The sequence below is a fragment of the Panonychus citri genome, unplaced genomic scaffold, assembly GCF_014898815.1.
Source record: "Panonychus citri isolate SS breed McGregor unplaced genomic scaffold, ASM1489881v1 Contig00020, whole genome shotgun sequence".
NCBI classification, from domain to species: Eukaryota; Metazoa; Arthropoda; class Arachnida; order Trombidiformes; family Tetranychidae; genus Panonychus; species Panonychus citri.
This window is the reverse complement of record NW_026515425.1, coordinates 65,661-92,928: the sequence shown is the minus strand read 5'-3', so window position 1 is coordinate 92,928 and position 27,268 is coordinate 65,661. Positions and strand designations below refer to the sequence as shown.

General features: G+C 29.7%; 1 protein-coding gene and 1 long non-coding RNA gene across 2 annotated transcripts; one reads left to right on the top strand and one right to left on the bottom strand.

Annotated features, from left to right (window-relative positions):
- Positions 1 to 209: 209 nt before the first annotated feature.
- LOC128394345 (uncharacterized) lies at positions 210 to 763 on the top strand. The gene is made up of 2 exons (XR_008326353.1): positions 210 to 496; positions 559 to 763. It is a non-coding gene; the product is annotated as an uncharacterized LOC128394345 (long non-coding RNA).
- A 411-nt stretch (positions 764 to 1,174) lies between these two features.
- Positions 1,175 to 27,268, bottom strand: LOC128394327 (band 7 protein AGAP004871-like). The gene is made up of 5 exons (XM_053354650.1): positions 26,733 to 27,268; positions 4,665 to 4,768; positions 4,325 to 4,480; positions 2,058 to 2,317; positions 1,175 to 1,955 (listed from the first exon to the last, which is right to left on the bottom strand). The coding sequence occupies exons 1-5, from the start codon at positions 26,947 to 26,949 to the stop codon at positions 1,583 to 1,585; spliced, it is 1,110 nt and encodes a 369-aa protein (XP_053210625.1). The 5' UTR covers positions 26,950 to 27,268; the 3' UTR covers positions 1,175 to 1,582.

Below are 27,268 nucleotides of genomic sequence, written 5' to 3'. Positions count from 1 at the left end.
CAATACATCAATCCAAGCATTGGACAAGTATAATATTGAGAAGGATATTGCTGCTTTTATAAAGAAGGAGTTTGACAAGAAATACAACCCAACCTGGCATTGTATTGTGGGTCGTAATTTTGGTTCATATGTAACCCATGAAACTAAACATTTCATTTACTTTTACCTGGGTCAAGTTGCCATATTGCTTTTTAAATCTGGATAGTATTTTCTTCACCAATTAATCAATCATCTATCTCAGATAGACAAATTCTTCTTTTCTCTTCTTTCCCTCTTCCTCTTTTTCTTTCTTTATCTCTCTTCCTTTTCTCCCTCTATCTCTCTCTCTCGCTTTTTCTCTTTCTTTCTTTCTCTGTCTATACATATTTGATGTGTCTCATAATGATAATGTATTAGACAAAATTAAGAAGGACATTCAATGAAAAGATAAAGAAAAGAAATAAAGAATCAAAGAAAAGAAAATGTATTTCTCTTCAGTTCCTGACGATTGTTTCATGTAATTACCTTTCCATCGACAATCCATCCCAATTAATCTAATGTTCTTCTATTTTTCAACAGTTTCACTTTGGAAAAAACTCTAAGTCTCAATTTATTTATGGAATCTCATTCATTCTGAACAGTTAATTATCCAGCGAACAATCAAAGTTCTGAAATTTTAAGCGAAAAACAATTCGTTTCCATAAACGTTCAAGAAATTGTGTATAAATTGTTTCTTTAATTCAGATTATACATTCAAATACCTTGAGTTGTGTTCAACAATTGAGATTTTTTATAATTTTGATTCATTTCAATTATCTAACAATTGAGAAAGTGATTGAAAAGGTAAAGGTAATTTAAAGAAGAAAAAAAGATTTTCATTTCAACGGAATTAATTGTTTTGTGCTATTTGAAATGTAATTTGTTTTGATTATCATCATACGAAGATCTCAATGTAGTTGATGATCAATCTCATTGATTGCAATTAATTGTGAGATTTCTCCCCAAACTGGATTAAGTTTTCTTGTCATTCTTTTTTTGTGAATTATTTGTTGGCCTCGGAAGATTTTTTTTCGTTAATTTATAATTATGGACATGATTCTGTTGTTATAACTGTAAATTGTGATTTAAAAACAGAAAAAAAAACTTGATTGAAATCGCAAAGATTTTTCATTCTTGCAATAAACGGTAATAAATATTTACATAATTGGAATCAATTTATTATTGGCCCTGTGATTAATTATCACTTAAGATCAAACAAACAACAGTGACAACAAAAAAATCAATTGTCCACCATTAACCTTTGGGGGGAATGTTAATCGATCAAACAATCAACGAGAAGAGTCTTGGTAATTGTAATAGAAATGATTTTCTTTTTGTAAATGCGTTTTGATTAAGATGATTTTCTTAAAATTAATTGATTGATGGCGATTTGTGTATATTAATTGTTTAGTTTAGTCGAAAATGTTGTTGGTACAAGTCGACGAGGTTGAAAAATCGGAAGGGCCAGAGAGAATCTTCTTAATGCATGACCCATATTGAATTCTGGTTGATTAGTTGATTGATTATGACGATGATTTAATCTATTCGAGGCCAACCTTAGTTGTCATTCACTTTCCAATCCTCGTCCTTCAAGAATCTCATCATCGTTTGAACCAAAATCAATTGTCTCCTGATTGGAATGATGCCGATGGGAACTATGCTTATGATCGGTGTCAACCACGAACCCTCTGAACAGCTCCATAGGAACGGGGAAAACGATGGTTGAATTTTTTTCCGCTGCTATTGAATTAAGAGTTTGCAGATATCGCAATTGTAATGCTGCAGGAGAATCGGCAATTACTTCAGCAGCTTCTTTTAATGCTCGAGATGCTCGTTGTTCACCTTCAGCAGCAATCACTTTGGCACGAGCTTCTCGTGCAGCTTCAGCCTCAGCGGCCATAGCACGTTGCAGTTGAACAGGTAAACGAACATCCTTACTGTTTAAGAAAAAAGAGAAAATTCCATTTTAAAATCTCAAATTGAATCGAAATTGAAATTCGATTGGATATTTTTTTTTTCGAAATCAGATCAATAATTACATTTCAACTCTTTCCACTTTAACTCCCCATGAATCAGTTGCTTCATCCAAACTCGATTGTATCATGTGACTAATTGATTCTCGTTCGGATAAAATTTCTGATAAATTTTTAGTACCCAGAACATTTCTCAGCGTTGTTGCGGCCAAAAGTCGTGTTGATCTCGCGTAATCTTCAACATTGGAAACTGAGGCGATCGCATTGCTGATCCGGAAATAAACAACAGCATCGACAGCCACAGTTACAGAATCTTTTGATAAAATCTAATCAGAGAGAAGGAACAAAAAAAATCAGAGAAAACGCTAATTAATCACCAATTCAATTGATTTCAATTATCTTTTCAATTTGATCAATTGTCAATGATTGAAACAAATAAAAATCAAATAGACAAGTAAATAATCATGTAATTCAATTATATTCACAAAGTCTATTGAATTAATGAAATAATAATAAAAGCATTCATGATAATCATGAATACACATTGATAACTATAAAGTGAATAACAAATTAGAGAAACAACAACAATCAACTTTGTTGTTTAATTATATTTAATGTAAATCAGACAATGAACACAGGGAATGAAGTAACATAATAATTATCAGATAAACAATCAACTAATTATAATTCACAACAAGGAGAAAACAATGAGATGATTATCATTAAGGTTGCAAAGTAAATATCATGTTGACAATGAAAAAGGAAAACATTTTAACCTGATTTGAATTAAATTGTTGTGGTTCTGATAATAATTAATTGTTGTGTTTTGTTTCTTCCTGTTTTCATTTAATTAATTTGTTAAACTTGGATAACTTTTGCTCATTATCACCATTGATTTATCATAATCATCAGTATTATCATATGTTTGTATGTTATTACAAACAAGTTGGTTACATTCAATCAATCAATCAAAATGTTAATCAATAAATTGTTTTGCTTACTCAGTTGATTATAACCAATGTTATAATAATAACAATATAATACTAATAATAAGTAGGAAAGAAACAATAACAATAAGAAAAAGGATGAGGACGAAAAGAAACAATGATTTCTGGTTGAGTTAATTAGATTGTAATCAAGAAAACGGAATAATCAGTTTTGGGGTGATGTTTATCCCTAATCAAGTGAACCTTGTAAAGCTTTTCCTATCATCATTATCATCATCGTTATTATTACAACAATCAGGTAAGAGAGAGAGAGATGGGGAGCAATTTAAAGGCTAAAATGAAATGTTTATACATTTGATACGGTCAAGTTAATGGTCAAGTTGTAATAACAGTGAGAGAGTGAGACGGTTAAAAGGATCCATCAAATCAAGGAAAAGCTTTTCGATCATGAAAAATATACTCTACATGTATTACTATTTTCTAATGTTGGTTCAATATAAACATTTTATATCAATGGTCAAGAAGAAAATGAGAAGAAATAGAATGATGATAATGATGATGGAGATGAAGATGAAGAAGGAGGAAGATGAAGAAAAGGTAAAGTTGATTGTAAGGGATTTTACCAATGATTTGTTACATTTCTCTTGTTATCAAACTGATCTCTTATATTTATCCTTCAATGATTATCTCTCAGTGAATACGATCCAAGACAACCCACAATGATTATTATCGTTTCTCTCTCTCGTTTACCGTTACCTTTACTCCCAACATTTTTACTAAAAACGGAAAAGGAGTAAGTAACTCATCAGTCTACATGTACATATATATATATGTGTGTGTATGTATTATCGTAATAATAATGATGATGAAAAGTAATAATAAATAATAGTAAAGGTTTTCCTTGTTTCTCCTTCTCCCTCTTTTACTATGGTCTCTCTCTCTCTTACATCTTTTTACTTTTTTTCAGATGAATACTCATGGATGTTTATTGATCTCTTTCTCTTGTCATCTTCATCTTCTCCTTTCTCCTTCATGGTGTCCATCCTTATTTCTTCAACGTTTGTCTTCCCTTCCTCAATTATATACTAGAAGATGGTAGTTTTCCGTTTCCTCAACCGTATAAAGCTTTTATTTTATACTTTTTCCCCCAACTTGCTCTCTACTCCTTTTCACATGTAATATATGATATGAAATTGTAGTTACAAGTTAGAAAAGGAAAAAAGCAGAAATAAGAAAAGATATAATAATAATAATGAGGACGAGGATAAGGATGACAATGACAATGATGATGATGATGACTATGTTAGAAGATGATGATATTGAGGATATGTAAGATGTTAGGAAGAGAGAAAGAGAGAAAGAAGATGAGATTGATGATAATAATACCTCTTGAGGAGGAACATCAAATGAAACTGTCCTTAGGTCAACCTTAGAATAAGTATCAATACAAGGAATGATGAAGAAAATACCAGGTCCTCGAGCACCACCGGTTACCAAACGACCTAACCGGAAAATAACTGCTCTTTCATATTCTTGGACAACCTAAAAAAGTGAATGAGAGAGAGAGAGAGAAAGACAATAAAAACAGAAATATTGGATTAATGAGATAGATTATTAAAGATATTAAATCATGTGTGTAAATACAATAAAAGTAAATCAATATTGTCTTCAAGTGAATGGACAATGATATCTCTTACTAGGAATGACCAAAGTGCTTATACTTTACCTTAATGCAGAAGAATAAGGAAAATGGTAAACTTGTAATTATAAGTATCACAGAGATGAGTTTGAGTGAATAAGCACAATAAGCTGGATCCTCGATAACATTTGCTGTTGAAATGAGAAAATTAAGATTAGTACTAATTGCGAAAATTAAAAAACGAAAACAAAACAAACAATTGAATCAATCGATCTTTATATTGACCAATGGAAGAAGAGAAAAATTCAATCATTGATTAGCATATCACGAAACTAAAAGATTAAATTGTGAATGTTAATATAATTATGGTAATCGAGTTGCAATCAACTTAATTGTTACAATGATCACAAGTTGGAAAGTTTTCTTTATGAATCAATGGAAAATGATTTTTACTATTTTTCTTTCCTTCTCTTTATTGATTTGATTCTGAACAATTTATTCTTTCAATTTGGTCATCAAATCAACCTAATTGAGTTGAAAGAAAAGTTAAATTGTGATGGACAATTAAACTAAATCACAATTAATGTGACAATAAGTTGAACAATGTTAAAGCTCAAGTGGACATGGGAAAACTTAAATGATTTGTGAACGAAATCAACTCTAGATTTTGAAATGAAATTAGTTAATCAAATTGGTTGTAATCTAATGACAATTTAGATTAAATTGTTTTAGTTAATACATTGAGCCTTTTTAAAGATCAAGTTGAACAAATTGTCAATTGAAATGCTAATCAGTGGATTAGTTAAACTCCAATTTAAATGATTGTTAAGAAGAAGAAAATTTATCTAAGAAAGGATTAAGAAATGATTCGAAACTGGTTGATAATTTAATTCCAATTGGAACGGATAATCCATGATATTTATCGATCTACAAAAGAGCAATAAAATGAATTTACACCGATAATATCATTTCATGATTCTTTTCTTACCAAGATATTCCAACCACTGAATTCATCTTATTCTGAGGTTTCTATTTCCATGATATTTTCTGATATTAGGAAAACCCGAATAACCTGATAATTGAATTACTTAGGAAACAAATCTAAAGATGAGGATGAAGGAGACTTATCTTCATGGTGACATGGAGGATAAGGGATGAAAAGCATGATGATTCTTGATGATAAGATGAAAGTTGTTCATAATCATTCAATTGCTTGTTATACTCAATTTAAAAGGTTATCTAAATTAAGAACTTTTTTTCTCATCGAGTTACCATTTTATTTTTATTCCTTTCCCTTCCTGATCAGTAGACATTATCAATACTGTTCAGTATTTTTAAAAATTATCATTATAAGAAGTGTATCCATGCGGACATTGGTCATCCAAATGATAATCATCGTCATCATAATAATAATCGTGATTCAATATTCATTTGAATGAACCAATTGAATGAACACTTTTGAACAGATAGTTTTTTATTACCTCAGAAATTCAGGATAAAATAATGAAGAAAGAAAAAGAAAGAAAGAAAAAGTAACACAAATGGAGAATTTGAAATTTTTTTGTTCGAAAATCCGAAAGAAAAGAAGAAAACTTTCTAAAGAGTAAGTTCGATGGAAAAAAAGTTCTATTAGTTTTCAAAGTAAATTCAATGTTATCATAATCAATTCCCTTTTAGCAATTCAATTTCATCTCTCACGTTTTTTGTACTTTGTTCAAATTTCATTCAATTCGATGAAATCTAATCAATCAATTTCAATCTACATTTTTTGTTGTCACATTCATCATTATCATGAATGGGAGGGACACTGAGAGAGAACTACTATTAGTGTCAAAATTAGAGTTCGAAATTTGTTTCGAACAAGGCAAAAAATACGTTCTAAAGGTGAGAAGTTTTTTTTTCTCTTCGTTTCCAGGAAAAAAAGTGAATATCGATTTGACCCATGAAGCATGAACATGATCATTATCAGATTAACTCGATAACATTCAGAAAGAAAGTGACCTTATCTCATTGTTATTGTTTTCCATTTCTATGGAAGGAAAAATTGAAATTCACAAATTGATGATAATTACATGGTAATAACAATTACTATTCAAAATTAGATAATACAAATGAATTATCTCATTCATCATCATCATTATCGTTATTATCTGAATCTAGAATCAGAACTTTTTTTTCATGCCAACAACAAAACATGAGAAATAATAATAATAATCATCATGATAATTAGCTGAACCATGACAAAGAACAATGAAATTTGCTGTTAGTGAATCATTGAAATTGATGATGATGAAAGAAAGATGAAAAATTTATCATTCTAATTGTTAATTTAATCTAGATAACTTTTCATCATTAGATAATTGTTATTAATATTTAACTTTAATCAGTTAAATTTTCACTCCCAAAAAATGCTGACCTTATATTGTAAATCATTATTTGTTTCAGATTTTTATTCAGGAAAAACATGATAATCATTATTAATCAAAATCATTTATCATAATCAAATTGTTGGCAACAAATTTACAGTTAATTTGTAATAATTATCTTACCAACAATTTACGGAAATAGTTTAATATAAACAAAACAATTGAAATCACTAATTATGATCAGTAAATGATAAATAAATCTACATATAAATGTCTTGATTTCTATTATTAACGGTAACAATTAACGTTAATGGTTCACATTAATATTAATACCAATCAAATTCAAATTGATCATCATTGGGTTTCTGATTCTTTAGTCAATTGTCCTGACATTTTATCAATATTATCAATTAACTTGACGATGGAAACCTGATAATTGACACTAATCAATTTGAAAGTTTGAATTGTTGATTACCAATAGTTACAATCAAATTGAGTGGATACAAAAAGCTTAAACTAATTTGTTCATCTGTCAATCAATTGATTTGATCAAATTGTTTGTATCAAACATTTTTAAGATTAAAATTAATTTACTTTTCAGTTGATTAGTAAATTGTAATTTTGAAATCAAAGTAAAAGTTAATTGTGTTTTCTGTAGCTGTTAAAGGTAATTAACACTGTGAACTTAAATGAGATTCCAACAATTAATCAGTTAATCAGTCAGGAAACCAGAAAAAGTAATCAATTCAAAGTGAATCCAACGAGTCTTGAACTTTGTTGTCTTCTAATCAACCAACAAAAACTAAATTAATCACTAAATTGTGTCCAATCAATTTAATTGTTGCTTGTTCATTTATACTTATAGTCGAAAGGTCAACAAATTAAACCAATTTAATCATTCCCGTTGATTTTAATGATGTTACTTGATCAATTTGAATGACATTACTTTGTAAATCAATCAATCTTCAAACACAATTGTGTTTATATTATTTTTTTCTCAATATTATCATTAAATTGTTTCTTGATTGACTTGAATTGTGATTGCAACAATTCAGTTAATCACTTAAAATCACTAGGAAACATTTTTGATAAGGAGATGATTAATCTACTTTATTGGTGAGTCCCAAAAAAGTGATTAATGTATCATAATTATCAAGCAATTATTAATGATGGAAGAGGAAAATTTGTTTTTGCCATCGAATCGTAACTTTTGATTATCATCTTAGAACTTGCGAATGACAATCAACTGATAACAATCAAGTTAATACATTGTTACAACTAATATGAAAAAAGGAGATTATCTAATGTCCAGTTGATTAGGTGCAAAATTTATTATCAGATTAGATGAGCAAGTAAATAAGATTTATATAAATCAATCAAGATTAACTTTTGATCATCAAGATATTGAACATTAATTACTTCATTTACTGAATGAAGAAACAAAGTTTCTAGTTGAAAAAAGTTCCTCTAAAAATGTTGATACTGAAAAATTTGATATTTATCATGATAATACTCAGAATCATTAGGAATCTTTAGTTTTTTTTGTGACACTTTTCCCTTATTCTTATCACTTCATGTTATCAATAATGAACCAGAGTCAATATGGCGACATTGAGGACATTAATTTGATAGCCAATCAGAAAATATCTCAAGACTCTGATAATCATGATGATGATCATCATCATCATGATGAAGGTAAAGGTTGAAATGGTTATTCCTGTTTGAAACTAATCTCTCTTGGAATAAGTGACACTCATTAAGAATCCTGAAGTGTAACATTTTTTTCCCTTCATCAATACATGTAATGTTCATGTTCATCTCTGAGGCTCATTCCGATGATGATAGAGAAGATAAAAAATAATCAATGAAGATAATGATGATGATGATGAGAATAAGGATAAGGATTGACGATGATACTCCATTAAATCTCTTATTTCCTTGTTAATAACATTATCAGACTCATGATTATCATGATTGTATGTTGAAAGTAATAGACACAAGCCAAGAAATTACCATTTATCTGATATTATAATAACTTCACCTTATTGAACTTGATCAATAGCAGATACTCAGGTGGACCATTAACTGAATACTTGGAACCAGTGGTTTTCATTGTTGATGTTGGATGAAAGAGAGAAAAATGATTTCCAATTTAAATTTTCCAATTTTCCACGTTGATTATCATGGTAAAGTTAACAGGGAACATGATACTTGAATTTAAGGTGAATCACTGATCCTAATCTTTTTCACTATCAACTCATTATGATCCATTTGAAAAACTCATGTAATCATCTTGATTATTTTTCCGATTCTTTGATTAAATTTCATCCCTAATCTTGAATTCTAAGCCATAGTGAGTATGAGTAATGTTAATTGTAATATTAACTATCTATTATTGGATTTAAATTGAAACCAATCAATGAATATACAGTCATGATTACAGTCTATGGTTTATTTATTTTACTCATGAAGGTGATGATTCAGTATCAGGGATTTCAGGGGATTTTATAATCATCTGTTTTCTTGCTGATTCAGGTATTTAAATAGATCTACGTTAACAAGGATTCTGAGAATGAAGAAAACTTGAAATTTTAAAACATTTAAAATGTTATATCAAGTTTCACTTTCGATTCCAATTGGGATTTCATCAGAAAACTTTGTCAACTCTATTTTCCCTGGAATCCTCTTCAATATCACCATTATCGTCCCATTGATTATGTGATAAAAAGATCGCTTAACTTGATTGAGTTAGAACGATAAAAAAAAGTTCTGATTTAAAGGTAAAGTATATCGTAAGTATTTGCATGAGCTATTTTTTGCTTAGCTTATCAAGTCAATTTCGGATATGAAATGAAACTCAGTATTAAATTGAGAATCAACTGATGATGTTGATGGAAAGTAACTCAAGTTGATTATGGTGACAAAAAGTGACAATGTTGAAGGAGAAAAAACTTTTCTAATCAATATTTAATTATGAATGTAAATGAAAGAGAAATAGAAATGAGAGATAATTTTTCTTCCAAATTAAATTAAACTGAGTCAAAATTCTGACGGTAATGATTTAAGTGAGATAAATGGGAACAGGTAAATGCTTAAAGAGAATCAGTGATAAAATCAAATGAAAGATGCAAAAATCTAAGGTAAATGTTACTTAGAATGAACATTTTCATGTCAACATATCGTGACTTAAAGTCTTGACATTTTACCTCCATCATCATCCTGGTTTATCATCTGGTATCTTCTTCATCAGCACAAGTCAACTGTAATTTGTCATCATCATAATGATGATGAAGAAGCAAGAAAAAAAAATTAGGCAAACATGAAATGCAACTGAAAATTAGTTGATCATTAATTGAAGACTAACCATAAGCCATAAGAAACTACAATGATTATTAAATTAACTTGATTGTAATTAACAGAGTAAAATTTTTTTCTAATTAAAGTTACTTTCTTTTTCTTCATCATTGTCACCACTTTGCCTTCAAGTTACTATTAAGTTAATAATATTAACTTTGATGACATTTTTTTTCCTCTTTGTCAAAACTTCTCATTTTTCACATCAACCCCACCTCATTCTCATCATCACCTCATCATCTTCATCTTCATCATCGTCGTCATCATCATCACTGAAGCGAAAGCAATTATTTCAAGCTACAGATATGAAAAAAAGAGGCTCAGAACTTAATCTGAATCTGAATTTGAGATCGGATGAGATTTTGATTAGACGGAAATTAGACTCAACTGATTAACTCATTAAACAATTTGATTGAATGATCAATATCATCCTGATCATCTTTATCTTCTTAAAAAGATTAGTGTGTATTAATATGATGTCTTTAAGTGTGTGAATTACTGTTAATGATGATGAAGGGATGAAGATGAGAGAAGATGATGATGATGAAAGATGGTTAAGACGCATTAAGAAATAACTATTAACTGTCATCATTATTATGATGATAAATACAGTTTATTGTTTTTCTTCCTGTTAATAGCTTAACCAGTTCAATTAAATCTCCATCTTCAACACCACCACCACCACCCTGAAGCTCACCGGTGTCATTATCAATGAAAACAAAAGATAAAGATTAAGATGAAGTTTCAGCTTTAGCTTAATATCGGTTTACAGTGATTATGTTGACTTTTGTGGCCAAATAAAAGCCTAAATTTGTTTGCCTCACTGAATGATAATCATCATGCTCACTTTCGTCATCATCAATATTATCATCATCATACTCATTCCCCCCTCTGGTTCACTAAGTAAATCTAATTGGATCAATCATTGAACCCATAATAACCTATTTATTTACACTGACTCGACAGAAGAGACCGATTGGTCAACTAAGGAAAAAGAATAAGAAAACAGAGTGAAAAAGAAAGAGAAAAATGATAATATAAGAGTTTTCATCTTTATCATCACAGAAATTACTATTATCACCATTATCATAATCATCATGATGACAACAAAAGGGAGGGAGTGAGTGAGAGAGTTAAGCTAAAAGCTAAAAGTAAAGTTGATATCATCTGAGACTTTGTTAGTTGATGATGATGATGATTATGAAGAGAAGGAAAGAGAAAAAGAAAGAGAAATAATAATATTCTTTATCATTTTTCCTTCGAAAACTTTTTCCTGTTATTAAGATATAGTTGACATGATAAGACTCAGAAACAGAAAAGGAAGAAAAATGAAAGAAAAAGAGGGAAAAAAACTAGTGAATTCGAACGAGAAACGAAAGAGAAGAGAAAAAAAAATTACTCGAAATGATCAAAGAAGAAGAAGAAGAAAAAATAAGAGAACGAGAAAAAACTTCTCATCTTCTCCATTCTCATTCTCATTCTCATCATCTGATGATGATGATACTCTCTCATTGTTTTTTTCCTTCTGAAATTTGAGATATTTTGTATAACTATTAATATGATGATGATGAAAAAGATAAACCTGAGTAAGATTATCATATTGTTCTGGTCACAGAATACAAACATTACATTAAGTCGAAAAAATAATTTGATGAAGATAAGGATGATGAGAGAATAGAAAAAACAAAAGAGGATAAATTATCTACTAAGATGATAAGGATGACAAGATGATGAATGAATAGTTGAGGATCTTTCAAGAGTCTTGAGAAACTGATCAAATAATAATCATGGAATAGTACAAATCATTTGATTGTCAGAATTGAATTGAAATAAATTGTTGACAAAAAGGATAAACAATTCTCACAATTTGAACACCATGTATTCATAATTAAATTTCAGAATCATCTTGTTGATATTGTGATTAACAACCAAGATGAAATTAAATCACCAGAATCGATGACAATTAAGAAAACTTAGTTTTTTTTTGTTGATCGTTAGATGACAAAAAAAATCACGTTAAAAGTTAATATTGCAACTGAATTAAATTTAATTCCAATTCATTCTGTTGACAAGATAACAATCAAATTCAAATTAATTGTAACCATTATGAGAATATTGTTCAATTTCATCATCATGGAAAACCAGAAATTTTCATTTTTCTCCCTTTTCCTGAATTTAGAATGAAAATTTTCTTTCCTGGTTAATATTCAATTCAATTCTCTAATCATAGAGATGAATAAATTATATTTAATACTAGTTGAATACTATTAATATTTACTCAGCTAAATTGTTGTCATCATCATGATAATAGTGAAGTGATAATTAATTGACAATTAACTAACTAACTGATTGTTATTTGTAACTTGATGAGGTTAAATTGTTTAACCAATTTTTGCTTTGCCCTCAGATTGAGTTTTAGATTAATTAATCGGTAATGAACGATTAATTATCTTTTATATTGTTGTTAGATTGTTAGTGTTGATCGGTTGATAATCAATAGTCAATCAATTAATGATGATGGCAGTTGATTATATTGTAATCAAAATTGTTCCATGTTGTTAATTGAAAACAGTTTAGATGAAATTGTCAGAGGTTCCAAGGTTTTCCTTGTTCATTTTCATGGTTAACTTGATTCAGGGTACATCTTATTTTTGATGCTGTTTTTTTCCTCATGTATTATCATGAAGATGAGGATATGATGATGAAAGTGTGTCAGGGAGGTAAATGTATTTATATGTAGGAGAATGAACAAAAAATATCATCATGATGGTGAAAGGAAAACAAACTTTTTTTTCTGATCAAAATCTCAGAATTCATAAGTTAACAATTTTTTTTCTCAGCTAGAGATTCATGAGAAAACTTTGGGTTCTCCATGAAGGAGAGATGATTCTGATTCTGATTGATAAGAATTCATGGTTAATAATGATAAGTATGCTTTCAGATTTTTCTGAATAGCGAACAAACTTTTTAGCCATTTTATTCAAAGAAAAGAGGAGGAAGATGAGAAGGAGGAAGTGATGATGGATAATAAACAGAGAAAGAGGAATGATCATGATGATAGAGGCTAAGAAGCTAAGATGATGATGAGAATGATGATAAACAAAGTTATCTTCAAGTTCGAAATTTTTTATTGTAACATTTAAAGAAGAAAAATAAAGACAAGAAAAAGGCGAAACAAAGAGAAATAAAATGATGATGATGATGATGATGAGAGAAAAAAGGAAGATGAAGATAAAGAAGGAGGAGGGGGTGGGTGAAAGTTCTGATGGTGAGCATGATAAGGAAGGAGTATAAAGACTTGGGATGTAATGGAAGATGAGAGAACCAAAATAAGACTGAAAAGATGAAAATAACAAAATAGTTTCTTTTTACAATTGAAGGTGGAAAAATCGATAAAGATGAGAAAAGAAAGAGAAACAGAAAGTGGAAAGTGGGTGCAGGAGGGTTGACACATCCCTGTTATCATGAAATGATGGTGATGAACTTATTGGTTCATTTTTTAGTTTGAAAATTTACACATGATTTGTTGATGATTATGATTAGGATAACATTTAAGATCAATTCTTTACCAGTCATTATCCTTCCTTCATGGTGTATCTAAGTATCATCATCATCATCATCATCATGAAATGGAAGAGAAACTTTTTGCAAATGATGGAATATCTTTTTTTTTCAGAATATTTCGCAAAACAGAAGCTTGAAAAGTTCTGAGAATCATGAGGGCGGGAGAAAATCGAGAGATAAACGTTTTCTCTTATTTTTCTCGCATTTCTTTCTCATCATCATCATCATCTTCATCTTCTTCTTCTTTCGTGAACCATGAACAGTTTTTCATGTCATGATAGAGTCACCCAAAATTCTGGATCACAATCAGATTCAGCAATCTTACTCTCTCCTTCCCTCTCTTACTCTCTCATCTTCCTCTGATTTTAACCAACCAGTAACACAACTTGAACAGTAATAAAACAATAAATCAAAGGCTCACCAAAAAACTAAAGAAACCTTTTATTTTTCATCATTTGATATAATATATTTTCACTGTTATCCTTGTATATTATTACTCAGTCTCTAAATGATTAACAATCATCATCATGATAACGATGATCATGATGATAGATCAGGGGAAAAGCACCATTAAGTAAAATTGTGGACAACAATATTATCCACGCCCAAACAATATTCATCTATTGTATCCATCCTTTTATCATCATCATGAATTTATCTTTGTCTTTAACCTTTTTCTGTGATATTATCATGCTCACACCTTTTTGGTGAATCTTCAACATCACCATCACCATTATCATCAAGGCTTACATATAAATAAATCTAATGAGAGTTAATTTCTTCAATTAAGATTATCGGATTTGAAAGAGATCCAATTGAATTCATCCTGAAGATTAATGAGGTTCAGTAAAGTTCAGAGAAAGAAATAAATATTCAATTGAGAGGAAAGAAGGAGAAACAATTGAACTGAATCACAAGAAACATGAGAAACAATCAAGCTTGAATGTAGAAACATGATTTTTATTGATTATTCATATTGAAAAAGTTGATGATAATTCTGATCATTGTCATGATAAATATTTAAAACAATGTAACAAGATATTAGTATTGATAGTATTATATAATAATTGATGATATAATAAACAATTGCTAATGAAATATGAAAAAATAATAACACATAATCATCACCATTATCATCATGATTCAGGGGATGTGTAAAAATAGCACAGGATCGATACTAATGAGCTTGATTCTCGTTCAGGGAATTCATGTTCAGTTAGGAATTTTTTTTTCATTCTCTTTTCCATGTTCGCCCTGATGAAAGTTTACGAGAGGAGAATTTGCCTCCCTGAACTTTTCGACGATAAAGAAAGAACCAACATCCAGCATGTTACACCGAGGAACTCAATTCAAACTTATCAACCATTTTGGCGGAATATTTTTTTCCCTATTCTATTTCAAAGTCTCAGGCCTAAGAGAAACATTGAAACACTGAATAATATCATTGAACAAGTATTATTATCATGATAATATAATAATAATATTGATCAAGTGACATACACATAACCCTATGAGCCATGAAAATTATCATCAATCAAGTTACATTTTTTTCTCGTTGATTCCTATTATTATGATTATAAAATATCCGCCATTGCCTTTGACTGATCATCAAGATGATCAACACAATTTTCAATGTAATTCACACTTATAACTGTTTTTTTTGATGGGTAAACATTTCATGTTCAGTTTTTGATATTTCCTGAGTTAATAATAAATTCACCTTGTGAATATCCAGGTCAAAGGTTAATGTGTCCGTTTTTCTTTCACGGTGATAGTGATAAAGATCACACTGAATTTCATTGAACAGAGAAACTTTCATGGTAAATTCAGTGACTTTCCCCCGAATGAGAATCAAGAATCTTTCTCTCGACTTTGTGAGTTTGCTCGAGTTTAAAAAAAGTTTCATGATCTGATTCATTTTCAAACCTTCGATAGAAAACAAAGGTTAATGTAATTTAACAAAGTAAACACATTGATTAAGAAGAAAAAGAAGAAGAAAATTCTGTAATCTCAGTGATGATGATCAAGACTGATGATGGTTTTTCATCTTCATCTTTTACTCTCATCATCATCATGGCAAATTGAGATGTAGTTCCTTAGGCTGCTCAGACTCATCGAAATGTTTTTTTTCTTTCTATCTGTTTGCATTGTTTATTATTCTGATTATTTTGAGTGATGATATTGAGGTGGAGAAAGATGAAGACGATGATGATAAAGATGGACTATAGATGATGAAGGAGGAAAAATGGGTGGAGGAAGTGGGAAGGTGAAGATTTTGTTTTATAACTTTCACCCATTATTTTGATTATGCAAAAAGGATGTTGAGCTTTTCTTATCATCATTAGCATCAGAATGATGGATATGAACATTTGTTAACTCGGAACATTAATAGTTCTGAATAAGATCATATTGGAATTTTTCATTTCTTCTCGTTGCTGAGTAATAAAATGGCCGAAACAAATACAGACATCTCTCTCTCTCTCTTTCAAGTGCTTTATGATTTCGTTTTCTCTTTTTCATCTTTTATATTCATGGAATAATTTTTCTTCCTTCTCTTTCATACAAACTTATGAAAAATAAAATTCAAAAGAATAAGAAAATCAGAATTTTTGTTAAATTTGATTTTTTGTTTATTCTTTTCACCATTATGATTGTTGAAATCAAAACAAATATATTACTTTCAATGTTCATTGAAGATAATGATGGGTAATTTATTCATATTCTGTTGTGAAGATGAGTTTTCTCATGTACCATGGTTTCAATGGGGGAATATAATATTACACCATATTCTGAATATTTTGGTTACCTTGGTGATTTAATCTCAAAACGGAATTGGTATTGTTATTAACAGAATTTTATTATATCGACTAGGAAGCTTCAGCTTATCTTTAGTGATATCAAACTGAAAGTTCTGAAGATGATGATTAAATTTCTCTCGCTTTCATGAAACATATTAGTTCATCTATTAAATTAAAGTTCATACTAATGATTCCCGACAGAAGTTCGAAAAGGTGTTGTATTACCTTTTCTCGACTTTGACCATAAACCAATGTTCAAATAGATCTCTCAAAAGACCTGAAGCTATCATGGAATGAGATGAAAGGTAAATGAAAAGAAAAACGAATCCAATGTTTCCTTTATTGTGAAATATCTTTCAGGGTAAAATGATATTCTAAAGGAAATGCTTCATGTAAATAACAAAGATAATGATGATTATATTGAACAAGATAAAAGTCTTGCGAGTCAAGATATTTGATCAATTTGTAAGGCAATCGTCATGATAGTTGTTAGACTAACATGATGTTATTGTTTGAAAGGTGAAACTTTCATGTTCAGAGAGACATTTTCATGATAAACAAGTAAATAAGTAGCATGAGTTGTGATATATATTCTCACAATGAATTATCAACACACTTACAGCGTAAAAACCTCAAGATAACAAGAGAAAGTGATGAAGATGTGGATGATTATCGTCATCACATTTAACATCCTTATCCCTTTGAGGCTTAACTGTCAAAAAATAGTTTGTCTTGTTCATCATAAAATTATTATCACATAACAATTGTACATATAATATTTACTTTTAGTAAAAAAAACTATCCACCCTACTCAACCCTCCGCCCTGATTCATCCACCACCATGAACCATTGATATAATACAGTAACATGGAAAGTGATTGTCAGGTTACCAAACTTGAAATAAGAGCTTTATGTGGATAGAAGATGATGAAGATAAAGATTAAAGTGGCGAGAAAGAGACTAAGAAAGAAAGATGAAGATGATAAAAGGATGACAAGAAAAACAAACCTCTCTCACTTTCTCTCTCTCTGGATACTCTTGGTTCTTGGCTTTCGAATAGATTTCAACCGTCGAGTTGACAGAAAATGATGAGCAAGATGATGAGGATGAATTATTCGACCTTTTCGTCTTCTATTTCCCAAATAAACGAAGAATGTTTCAAGATGATAATGATGATAAGGTTGGAAATTCTTTTTCACCCTATCTTTCTCTCATATTTTTTTATTCTTTCTCTTAGCCACTATTATTTTCTGTCAAGTGGCTGCCATCTTTTAAACTGATCAATCAAATAAATTGGTCACTGGTCAGCAAGAAGACCAAAAATGGTCAGAAAAGTTTGACATCATTTGATTATGAGACAACTAACACAAAGAAAAACATCAACCTCTAGTTTTGGGTTACCTTTTGATGTAACCATCATGATATCACATCATGATTGGTGTGGATAAATCAAAGATCCAAGATGAACTTTCTTATATTTATCATGATTACCAAAAGTTCAACTGAACTGATTCTTACTGTGAATAAATCTTGAATTTGCATGTCGAACAAAAAAAAGCAGAAAATAGATTCATCATGACTCCAGTTCAGAAAACTATTGGTAACATTTTCCTTCCCTTCCTTTCATCATCTTTATATTCACTTCCAATACTTGACATGACCTGGTAACTCTGATTCCATGACATTTTCATATTTATTTTTCTCCTTTTTATGTCCAGAATTATATGTATGATTATCATGGAAGTTGATTACGGAAAAAATGAAATAAAAGATAGAAAAGTAAATTCATCATGTGAGAAAAAAATTTTACCACCAAAAAAAGGAAATCCTCGTTTTCTTTTTTTCCCATGGCAAGAGGAGAGAAAAAAATAATTCTTTCCCCAGTTCTCAGAAGTTTATTGTACAATTCAGAACCATGATAATGATATAAGCCATAATTTCATACTCATTATGATTACTATGATCATTATTATCAATACACAAGAAAAAGGTAAAAATTGTTACAATTGACTGAGGTTATCAGATCTTTCCCTGGTTCCGGTTTGAATAAAGCCTTATATCCGCCGAGTGATTCAGTCTTCAGGAGTTACTTTTATTATACTTGTATTAGTTTGATGAAAAAGAGAAAACCTCTAATTCTGATTCTCATTCTGATTATTATTTCATCCATTCCCTGTGTGAGGTTTTCTCTGCATTTCGTTCATTATATAATTCGTAATGTTAATTCTGATAATATGAAGGAAAAGAAGGTTGGGAAAAATATTTCTTTTCATTGGAAGAAATTAAGCTTCTTTTCTTTCTTCTTAAATTCCCTCAAGTAACTGGACAAAATTCCCGATAAGTGCAATCTTTTGTTTCGATTTTTTTTTCATATTAAACGTGTTAAATCAGAGAACTTTGTCCTTTTCTTTAGAAGTATTCAGATTAAAAGCATAGAACATTTTTGCAGAAAATTTTCTCTGATCGATATCATGATAAGATTCAGAGTTCTACAGAAAATGAGTTCAATATGATGGATCAACCAACGAACTTCAATATATACATGGTTTACATTACTAGTATTCTATCAAGTAACTTATCAGATTTGAATTTGGAATTTTTTTTCACTTCGAATGATAAATTTTTTCATTTTAAAATTCTTATTACAGAGAAATAAAAAAGTTCTCTTTAGAATTTAGAATCAGATGAAAATTTCGTTGCCATTTGTTATTGTTATCGTTTCTATTATTATACATGTAATACGAATTTTCTGAATTACGAATAAAAATACATTTTTCGTTAATATTTAATTCTTTGACAACCCATGAACTAAATGTTCAGAACTTAACAGAGATTATTATCATTTTAGTATAATAAGAATTTCTACTAGAAAAAAAGATCTTTTCTCATTAGAGTTTCAAGCTTCGTATTTGAATTAATAACATTCTGTTTGAAATTGAAGATTATTTTCCATGTATTCTGGAAGCTGTTGATTAAAAACATTCTGGTTTCAAGTAAAGGAAAGAGTTTCAAATTAATCAATCATTTGAATTCAATTTCATCAGTTATGCTAATGTGAACAGAAGTAAAAATAAAACTAAAACCAGAAAATCTGATTAATTTTGAGTTCCAAATGATTACCATGAGTATTATTGAACTTTCATTAGATGTTAAAGACGCAAAAACTAATAAAGATAATGATCTGAACTCGATTCTTGTTTATGAATGCTGGTTAAATAGAAGATGAATATTTCATTTTCTCTCATCATTGATTTCCATCCAAAAAAAATGATGATAATATAATGATAATAAGAGAAAGGTGAGAGAGAAAGTGTTAGATATTATCATAATAATAGATATGAATGGAATGGAAAACAGTGAATGCTGAATATTCTGACGAGGAAAATGTTCTCATCTTTATTTGTTTGCTATTTTATTAGTTGAACTAAATAATTGACGAAGACGAAACTTAAATTTCTGTTATTAACTATTTCCATGTTTATGATATATTTTCATGCTATAATGTTGGTGTTGTTGTTTATCATCTTCATCATAATACTGATTATACAGATGCTGTGGATGACAAAAGACATTCAATAGTCTAACCTGTTCTTAAGACTCTGAGGAGAAATGAAGATGCGAGAGCGAAGAAGAAGAAGAAAAGAAAATGTTCCATTCTCTTCAGTTAGTCAGGTTAATGGGTCTCACTTGAAGATGATGATGATGACGAAGGAGGAGAAGATGAAGATGATAAGGATGATGATTATGAGAATACAAGAAAATGGTAGAATTGAATAGAACTCAAGTTAAGAGCCAGAAAAAGATTCTTTATGTTAAATGGCTTGGGATTTACCTGGAGAGAAAAAAAGAAATGTGAGAATCTATTCTTTCTTCTTTGGATTCATCATGTTCAGGATAATCATGAAGAAGAAGAAAAAAACAAAGGAAAAGAAGATAAATCACAATGTAGAGAGAAGGTGAAAGAAGAGAGAAAAAGCTTTTTACTATTTGAAGAAAAAAAAGAAAGAAAAATTTTCTTCTCACCAGAAATTCTCATTCTATTCCATGGTTTGTATCATGAAAATTCAGGTATATTGAACTCTTTTCTTGCTCAAACTTATTATTATCTTTTCATCTTCTTATGTTGATGTTGTATTTTGGTGTTTCTTTTAATGTGATTGGTAAGAAGGAAAAAAATGGTTTTCCATCAGCTGATCAATATTAATAGAAAAAAAATAAAAGTTTATCTACAATTTCAATTGTTGACTTTAAATTGACAATTAAATTTGATTGTATTGTTGGATCATTTGTAAGAGATAACTCAATTTCCAAAAAGGGTAAAAATATTATGATATTATGAGGGGAGGAGAAAGTTCTGAATGTTCAAGGTTGAATATCATTTCTCATGTGAAATCAATTCTGAAACCTTTCATGGGAATCTCTTTGTTAAGCAAACCCACCCCACTTCAATCACCAATGACACAATAAAACTCAATCAATTCATTTCAACCTTTTCATTTGGTTATTGTAACATTATCATGAGACGAAATCAGGGGAATCATTTGCTATTTTTTTATCTCTGTCTTTGAGAATCTTCTCTCAATTTTCATGATGATTCAATTGAGGAAACTTTTTTTTTCTGCTTCTCCTTTCAGATGAAATATTTAAATTCAGTCGCAAATTATTTTTCTAGCTACTATACATTAAAAGGGAAATAGATTTACTTTGAAATCTTGTCCCTGTCAAACTTATCATGACATTGGGTTAACAATCATGTAGCAACTACAAAAGTTTTTTACTCAATTGTTCAGAGGATTGATAATTTCCTAACTTGATTCAGAATAATTTATACATATAAAAATCTATCAATGATAGTTGATGGTGACGAGATAATTGAACTACTCAAATTGATATTCAATTTATACTATTGGTGTAATATCATCAGATCAACAACATTTATTATGTTCAATGTCAAATGTAAATAAATTTTCATGATAACTATCGTATGATAATCAACTCATATGAACAAATAATCATCTTCATCATGATAAGTAATATTCAATAGATACCAACTCAATTCAATCCTGGTGTAAATTCATGTATTAATATATACATGAGTCATGATAAAACATTCAGCTTGTTTTTTTCTTCATCAAATTCAATTCAACTGAATAATAACTTGAGATTAAATTTCTAGTATTTTACCTTTTTTTTCATTACTATCAGATTATCATTACAATTTAATATAATTCTGATGTTATGAGACTCTCATTGAATACTAAGAATACCCTGTGAGCAGATTTCACTCAGTTGATCAACATGATGATAAATCCCAATATCCAATGCAAAAGATAATTATTCACAAAATGAATTCGGAGTAATCTCTTATTACATTAGCTAATGAGAATGTTAAATAAATCACCGAAAGATTAACAGAAAATTTGATGATGAAGAAAAAGAAGAAGAAAAAAGTTCATTCTATCTTGTTCATTTTGAGTAATAATAATATCATAATAATGGCGGAGAAACTAAAGGCTCAGGTAATTAATCTGAAAGAGCACAAAAATCAACCATTTTACATTTGATGAAATAATGAGCTCGACATTTTTATCATGAGAAAACATTGACACTCAGGCACCATGGAAAATGAAGTTTAATCAAATCGGGAATCGATATGAATGAAGGGAAAAAATCTCGTTCTCATTAACTGATAACCTTTTCAATCATTCATTTAGCTGTTGACTTATTTTCATAATCAAAGTTGACGATAACACTTTTCCAACAGATTCCTAAGGTTGAAGGATAAAATTCTGACAAGCTGAATGATCTCAATAAAGGTGACAGCCTATTGAAGGGTAGTTATGCCTTCCATTGATAATGTATGATTCCAATATGATGAAACAAATGAATATCCTTCATCATCATCAACATCATGTTAGCCACAAAAATGTGTCACATTGTGGCTTTCAGAAAATCATAGAAATCAGAAAAAATGGAATCTCTCAAATATGGAATATTCATCATGCTCAACCTAATGTAACACTAATTCATGTGGGAATACAATGTAAATAATAGAGTAGATGTTTTTTTTTCTTCATCAACATTTTATGATCCAAATGCTAGAATCAAATGTGAATATGGAATCGCCCTGAAGCTTAAGAGTTATCAATGGGAACACAGAAAAGAACACAGAAAATGGTAAAGAAAAAAATTCACAATTTTCTAAAATGAATCTTTCGTAAGTGAAAAAACTAAATTCACATCTCAGGTGAATAAAAGTTTCTTTGAAAAAATCCAGAACCAGGCAAAGAAATTCATATTTACCCTGAAAAAGTAAGATAACAATTCACATGTGCTGAGTATCATCATGATACCAATGAAAATATTGGTAAATCTTAAGTGTTACTTGAAAACCTATGGAAATGAATAAGATGTAGATAAAAAAAAGCTCTGATCAACATTGACACTCTCACTTGGGTCGTGATTATTGATCAACAACAATGAATACAAATTACAATGATAATAACTGTTATTTAGTGTAAATGTTGAATATACCTTGAGGATAAATGGTGCACAATTTAACAGTTGAATGTGTTTCCCAACTAATTGAATAGTTTCACAGACTAATGAGACTAAGTATTATTATTATCAAATGTACATGAGGATGATAATATTATCATCAAACTTAACAGTTATCTTCCACTTCCTTTATTTTAGCTTCTTTCCATGCCTCATGATCATCTTCATTTCTCTCTCTTTCTCCTCCATAATATATCCAATTTTTGTTTCCTCTAATAGTAACAATTTACTCTCGAGAATCAAAGATGAAACCTACATCAAATTATCTTCATGAAGATTCAAGTATAGTTCAGTTTGTTCATGTTATCTTTCAATATCCCTGAACACACTGATATTTATATGAATGAGGAAGAGAGAGAAAAAGAGGAGAGAAAAAACTTAAAATTATTATTACTATTCATGATAAAATATCATCATGTTCATGATAAATACAAGGAGATTTTTTTTCCCAGATGAATACAATTAAATGTAAGATGATAAAATAATAGGAAAAAATTCATATTCATTAATATATCGTTAAAATTTCCTGCGATTTCATTTGAACTGCTCACAAAGTCACTAAACTTTGTTTTTCTTTGACTTTTTACATGATAACTTCCAGATATAAGAAAACTACAATTTCTTTACAAAGAGAATCTCTCAATTCTTTTGCCTTGAGGTAACATGAATTACAGAATCTGTGCATTTGTTTTCCTTATTTTCCAAGAGATTTCCAGAATTATTGTTGTTTTTACAGGGAAAACTTCCAGGGGAAATGATCAAATCTCTTTCTTGATTTTCCTCATCTAAAATGTTATATTTGTCTCTGTTCAATATAATCGCAAATATTGTTTTTCAACCGATTGGTTGCTTGATCTATCATAAAAGTACAAGAATAATTCAGAGATGTACTCAGGTTTGACAGAATTCAGTTCAATATATCTCACATTTGTGAAAAATTCTGTTTCTGGACTTGTGATTATTCAGATGAATCACCAATCTTTTCCATCCAACTCAACATTTCCTCTGTATCTGGTTTATATTATTTTTCAATCACCTTCATTTCTCATCCTCTCTTATAAATTTTACTCATCTGGCGATGATGAAATTATGATGATATAAATTGTCAAATTCTGTTCCATGTTCAAACACTTGAACAGTGGGAGTGAAAATTGATTTGGTGTAAAAGAGGAAAAAAAGTCTATTCGAATTTGGAGAAATTTTTCTGACTCCAAGGTGTTAACTTTTTCCCTTTTCCGTTCTTCTCCCTCGAATTTCCCACCCATACATAATTCTGAGAATATCACTATGTGATAAAATGTGAAATTCCTGCCATCATGTTGAAATAATTTCGATGGTGAAATTTCATGATTTTGTTTTCTTTCTTAATAATAATAAAACTAAAGAATCAGAAAATTGTTATGATAATACAATGAATGATCGTTAGTATCATGATACTTATCTTCTGGTGGAGAGATTAGGATAAGATGATGATGATGATGGTAGCGGTGGTGGTGGTGGGGTGTTGCAGTGTTGGGAGTGAAAAAGAAAATATAAAAAATGAAGTATTATCATCATCTGACAGAATCAAGAATTTTTTTCTCTTTCATATGAAGAATGTTTAAGATCATTTTGTATTCTAGTTCATACATCTTTTGTTCTCAAATGTTCAAATATTATCTCAAGTCTTCGAGATTCTGCACATGAACCAAAAACGAAAGAACGAAAAAGAAGAAAGTAAGAACAGAGAGAGAAAAGAAATCGAGAGAAAACAGAATGTTTATGTCAGTGGAAATTACTATTAGTTGAGATAAACATGGAACTCAGATTGAGAGAATTGAAGAAAGATGAATTCCGAAAATTCCGTTAACCAAAATATTCGAATCTGATTTAAACGAAGAAGAGAATCTCATTCATATTATTTTGGTGATTAAGATGAAAGATGAAAATGATGATCACGACCAAGAATGGTAACGATGATGAAAGAGAGAAGAGGAAGAGGAAAAAAATAGAGAAAAGAAAAAGAGATGAAAAGTTAGATTGAAAATAAACCTTCGCGTTTTTATCAATCATCTTTTCTAGGTATTCTCACTCTGAGAGAGTCAGATGATTATCGATTTTTTTCCAGCAAACTAAGCACAAACACTTTCTCACCCTGAGAGAGAAATGAATGGGGAGAGCAGGAATGGAAGAGGATATTAGAGAGTATCCTGAGTAACTTGGGCTTTTCCATGGTTAGAAAAGTGGTCAATTTAGAAGAACAATTTTTACTGCCCCTTCGTCATCGGCATCATCAATATCACCATTATTCACTTAGAACTTTTTTCTTCTTCTCTCTCTTTCCTTCCTTTTATATGTTTCTTTCATTTCCTCTTTCACAACAACAATCAATTTGACCTGAAAAAAATCACAGCATTCCCACTGTTTCCAACTTGGAGTTAGTAATTTTCTGACAAAACTGTAACCTGGAAAAGCTTATAGCCATAGGGCCATCATCTCACTTCCTAATCATCATCATCGTTTTTATTTGGTTCACCAATCAATAACAAATAAGTTTTTTCGAATTCATTTTTTCTTCTTTTTTTTCTTTCAAAATGAAATATCGATGGTTTATTATTACCCGAACGAAGAGGAAGAAAAGATGATGATGATCAACAACATTCTGTCACATCAATGAAAGTTGATCATCTTCACCTTTATCCTTTAATTTCCAATCTCGAAAGTCAATTTTTTTCCAAATCATTTTGAACCATGAAATTCATCTAACTAGAGATACATGTGATCATCTTCATCTTCATCTTCATCTTCAGATTATTATGAACATCTTAAAGAGATGAACTGTTACAACTCAATGATCATCATTTCGAGACTTGGATGGATTTAATAACTATAAAAATCAAACATAACGATTGATAAGCAATCAACTTGAATCGATCAACTGGATCAACCAAGATTTATTGGTTTAGTGAAAACAATTAATGATTAACAGTCAATTTGAAATGGGAATTAAACTGAACAGGAAAAAGAGAGGAATTAAAAAAATTCTGATTGACTTGATTCGCAAATCCTAGACTTGAATATTTACTCTTAATTAAAGTTAATCGTGGTTATGGTTACCTGTTATTAGAACTAGAAATCAATCTTAATTAATTAGTTGATTTGAGTTGATTAATTAAAGTTCAATCGCTAATATTTTATTCACTTAAATTGGTTTGAAATTAAATGAAAACATCAAACTGTAGATTCTAAAAATAACTTTCCATCAAGATGCAATAGAATAGCTAAAAGTAATCAAGTTAATTGTTGCGGTGAAAATTTTCTCCATCAACTCAATCAATTTATCTTCATTATCATCATGGATTTCAAATCTATTTGAGTGAACTTTTTCCTGAGTCAGAAATTATATAAAATACTGTGTCAACAATTTTACATCAATTTACCTGAATTGACTTTTGAACGATCAGATTTGATGAATTGTTTTCTTGATTAATTGTTTGTTTTTCCAATAGAACAGTTAATTGTTAAATAAAACTTACTTGAATCAAAGCCCATGAATCGTTTACCTTGAAGAAAATTTCCTGATTTATCCTGATAATTGTAAGAATGCGATTCCCCTAAAGCGTTCAATGGACCCATTCCATGACGAAGTGGTGCCGATGTTTGATGCATTGATTCCGATATATGAGATTGCGGTGGTGGTGGTGGTAACCCTCCGACACCTTCCATACTATTCCCAATACTGTTTGATCTCATTCCCTTCCACTATACGTAAAAAAGCTGCAACGAACATAAATCAGCAATTTATTAGTCCAACGAATAACCGTTTTTCATTCAAAAGTCTAAGGGAAGAATGGGAAACAATCCTCAGCTTAAAAGAGTTCACTTAATATTATCCAATTCGAGTTTTGTCACAGAAGAAAATGAGAAAACAAAAACGTTTCACAATCCAAAAGAAAATCAGAGAGTTGAACTAAATTTATCCACGAACTTAGAATCTTCCAATTAATGAAAATGAACAGAAATGAGAAGCATTACCTTCACGATAAAAGTTTCCTTTCTCTTTCGATTATCA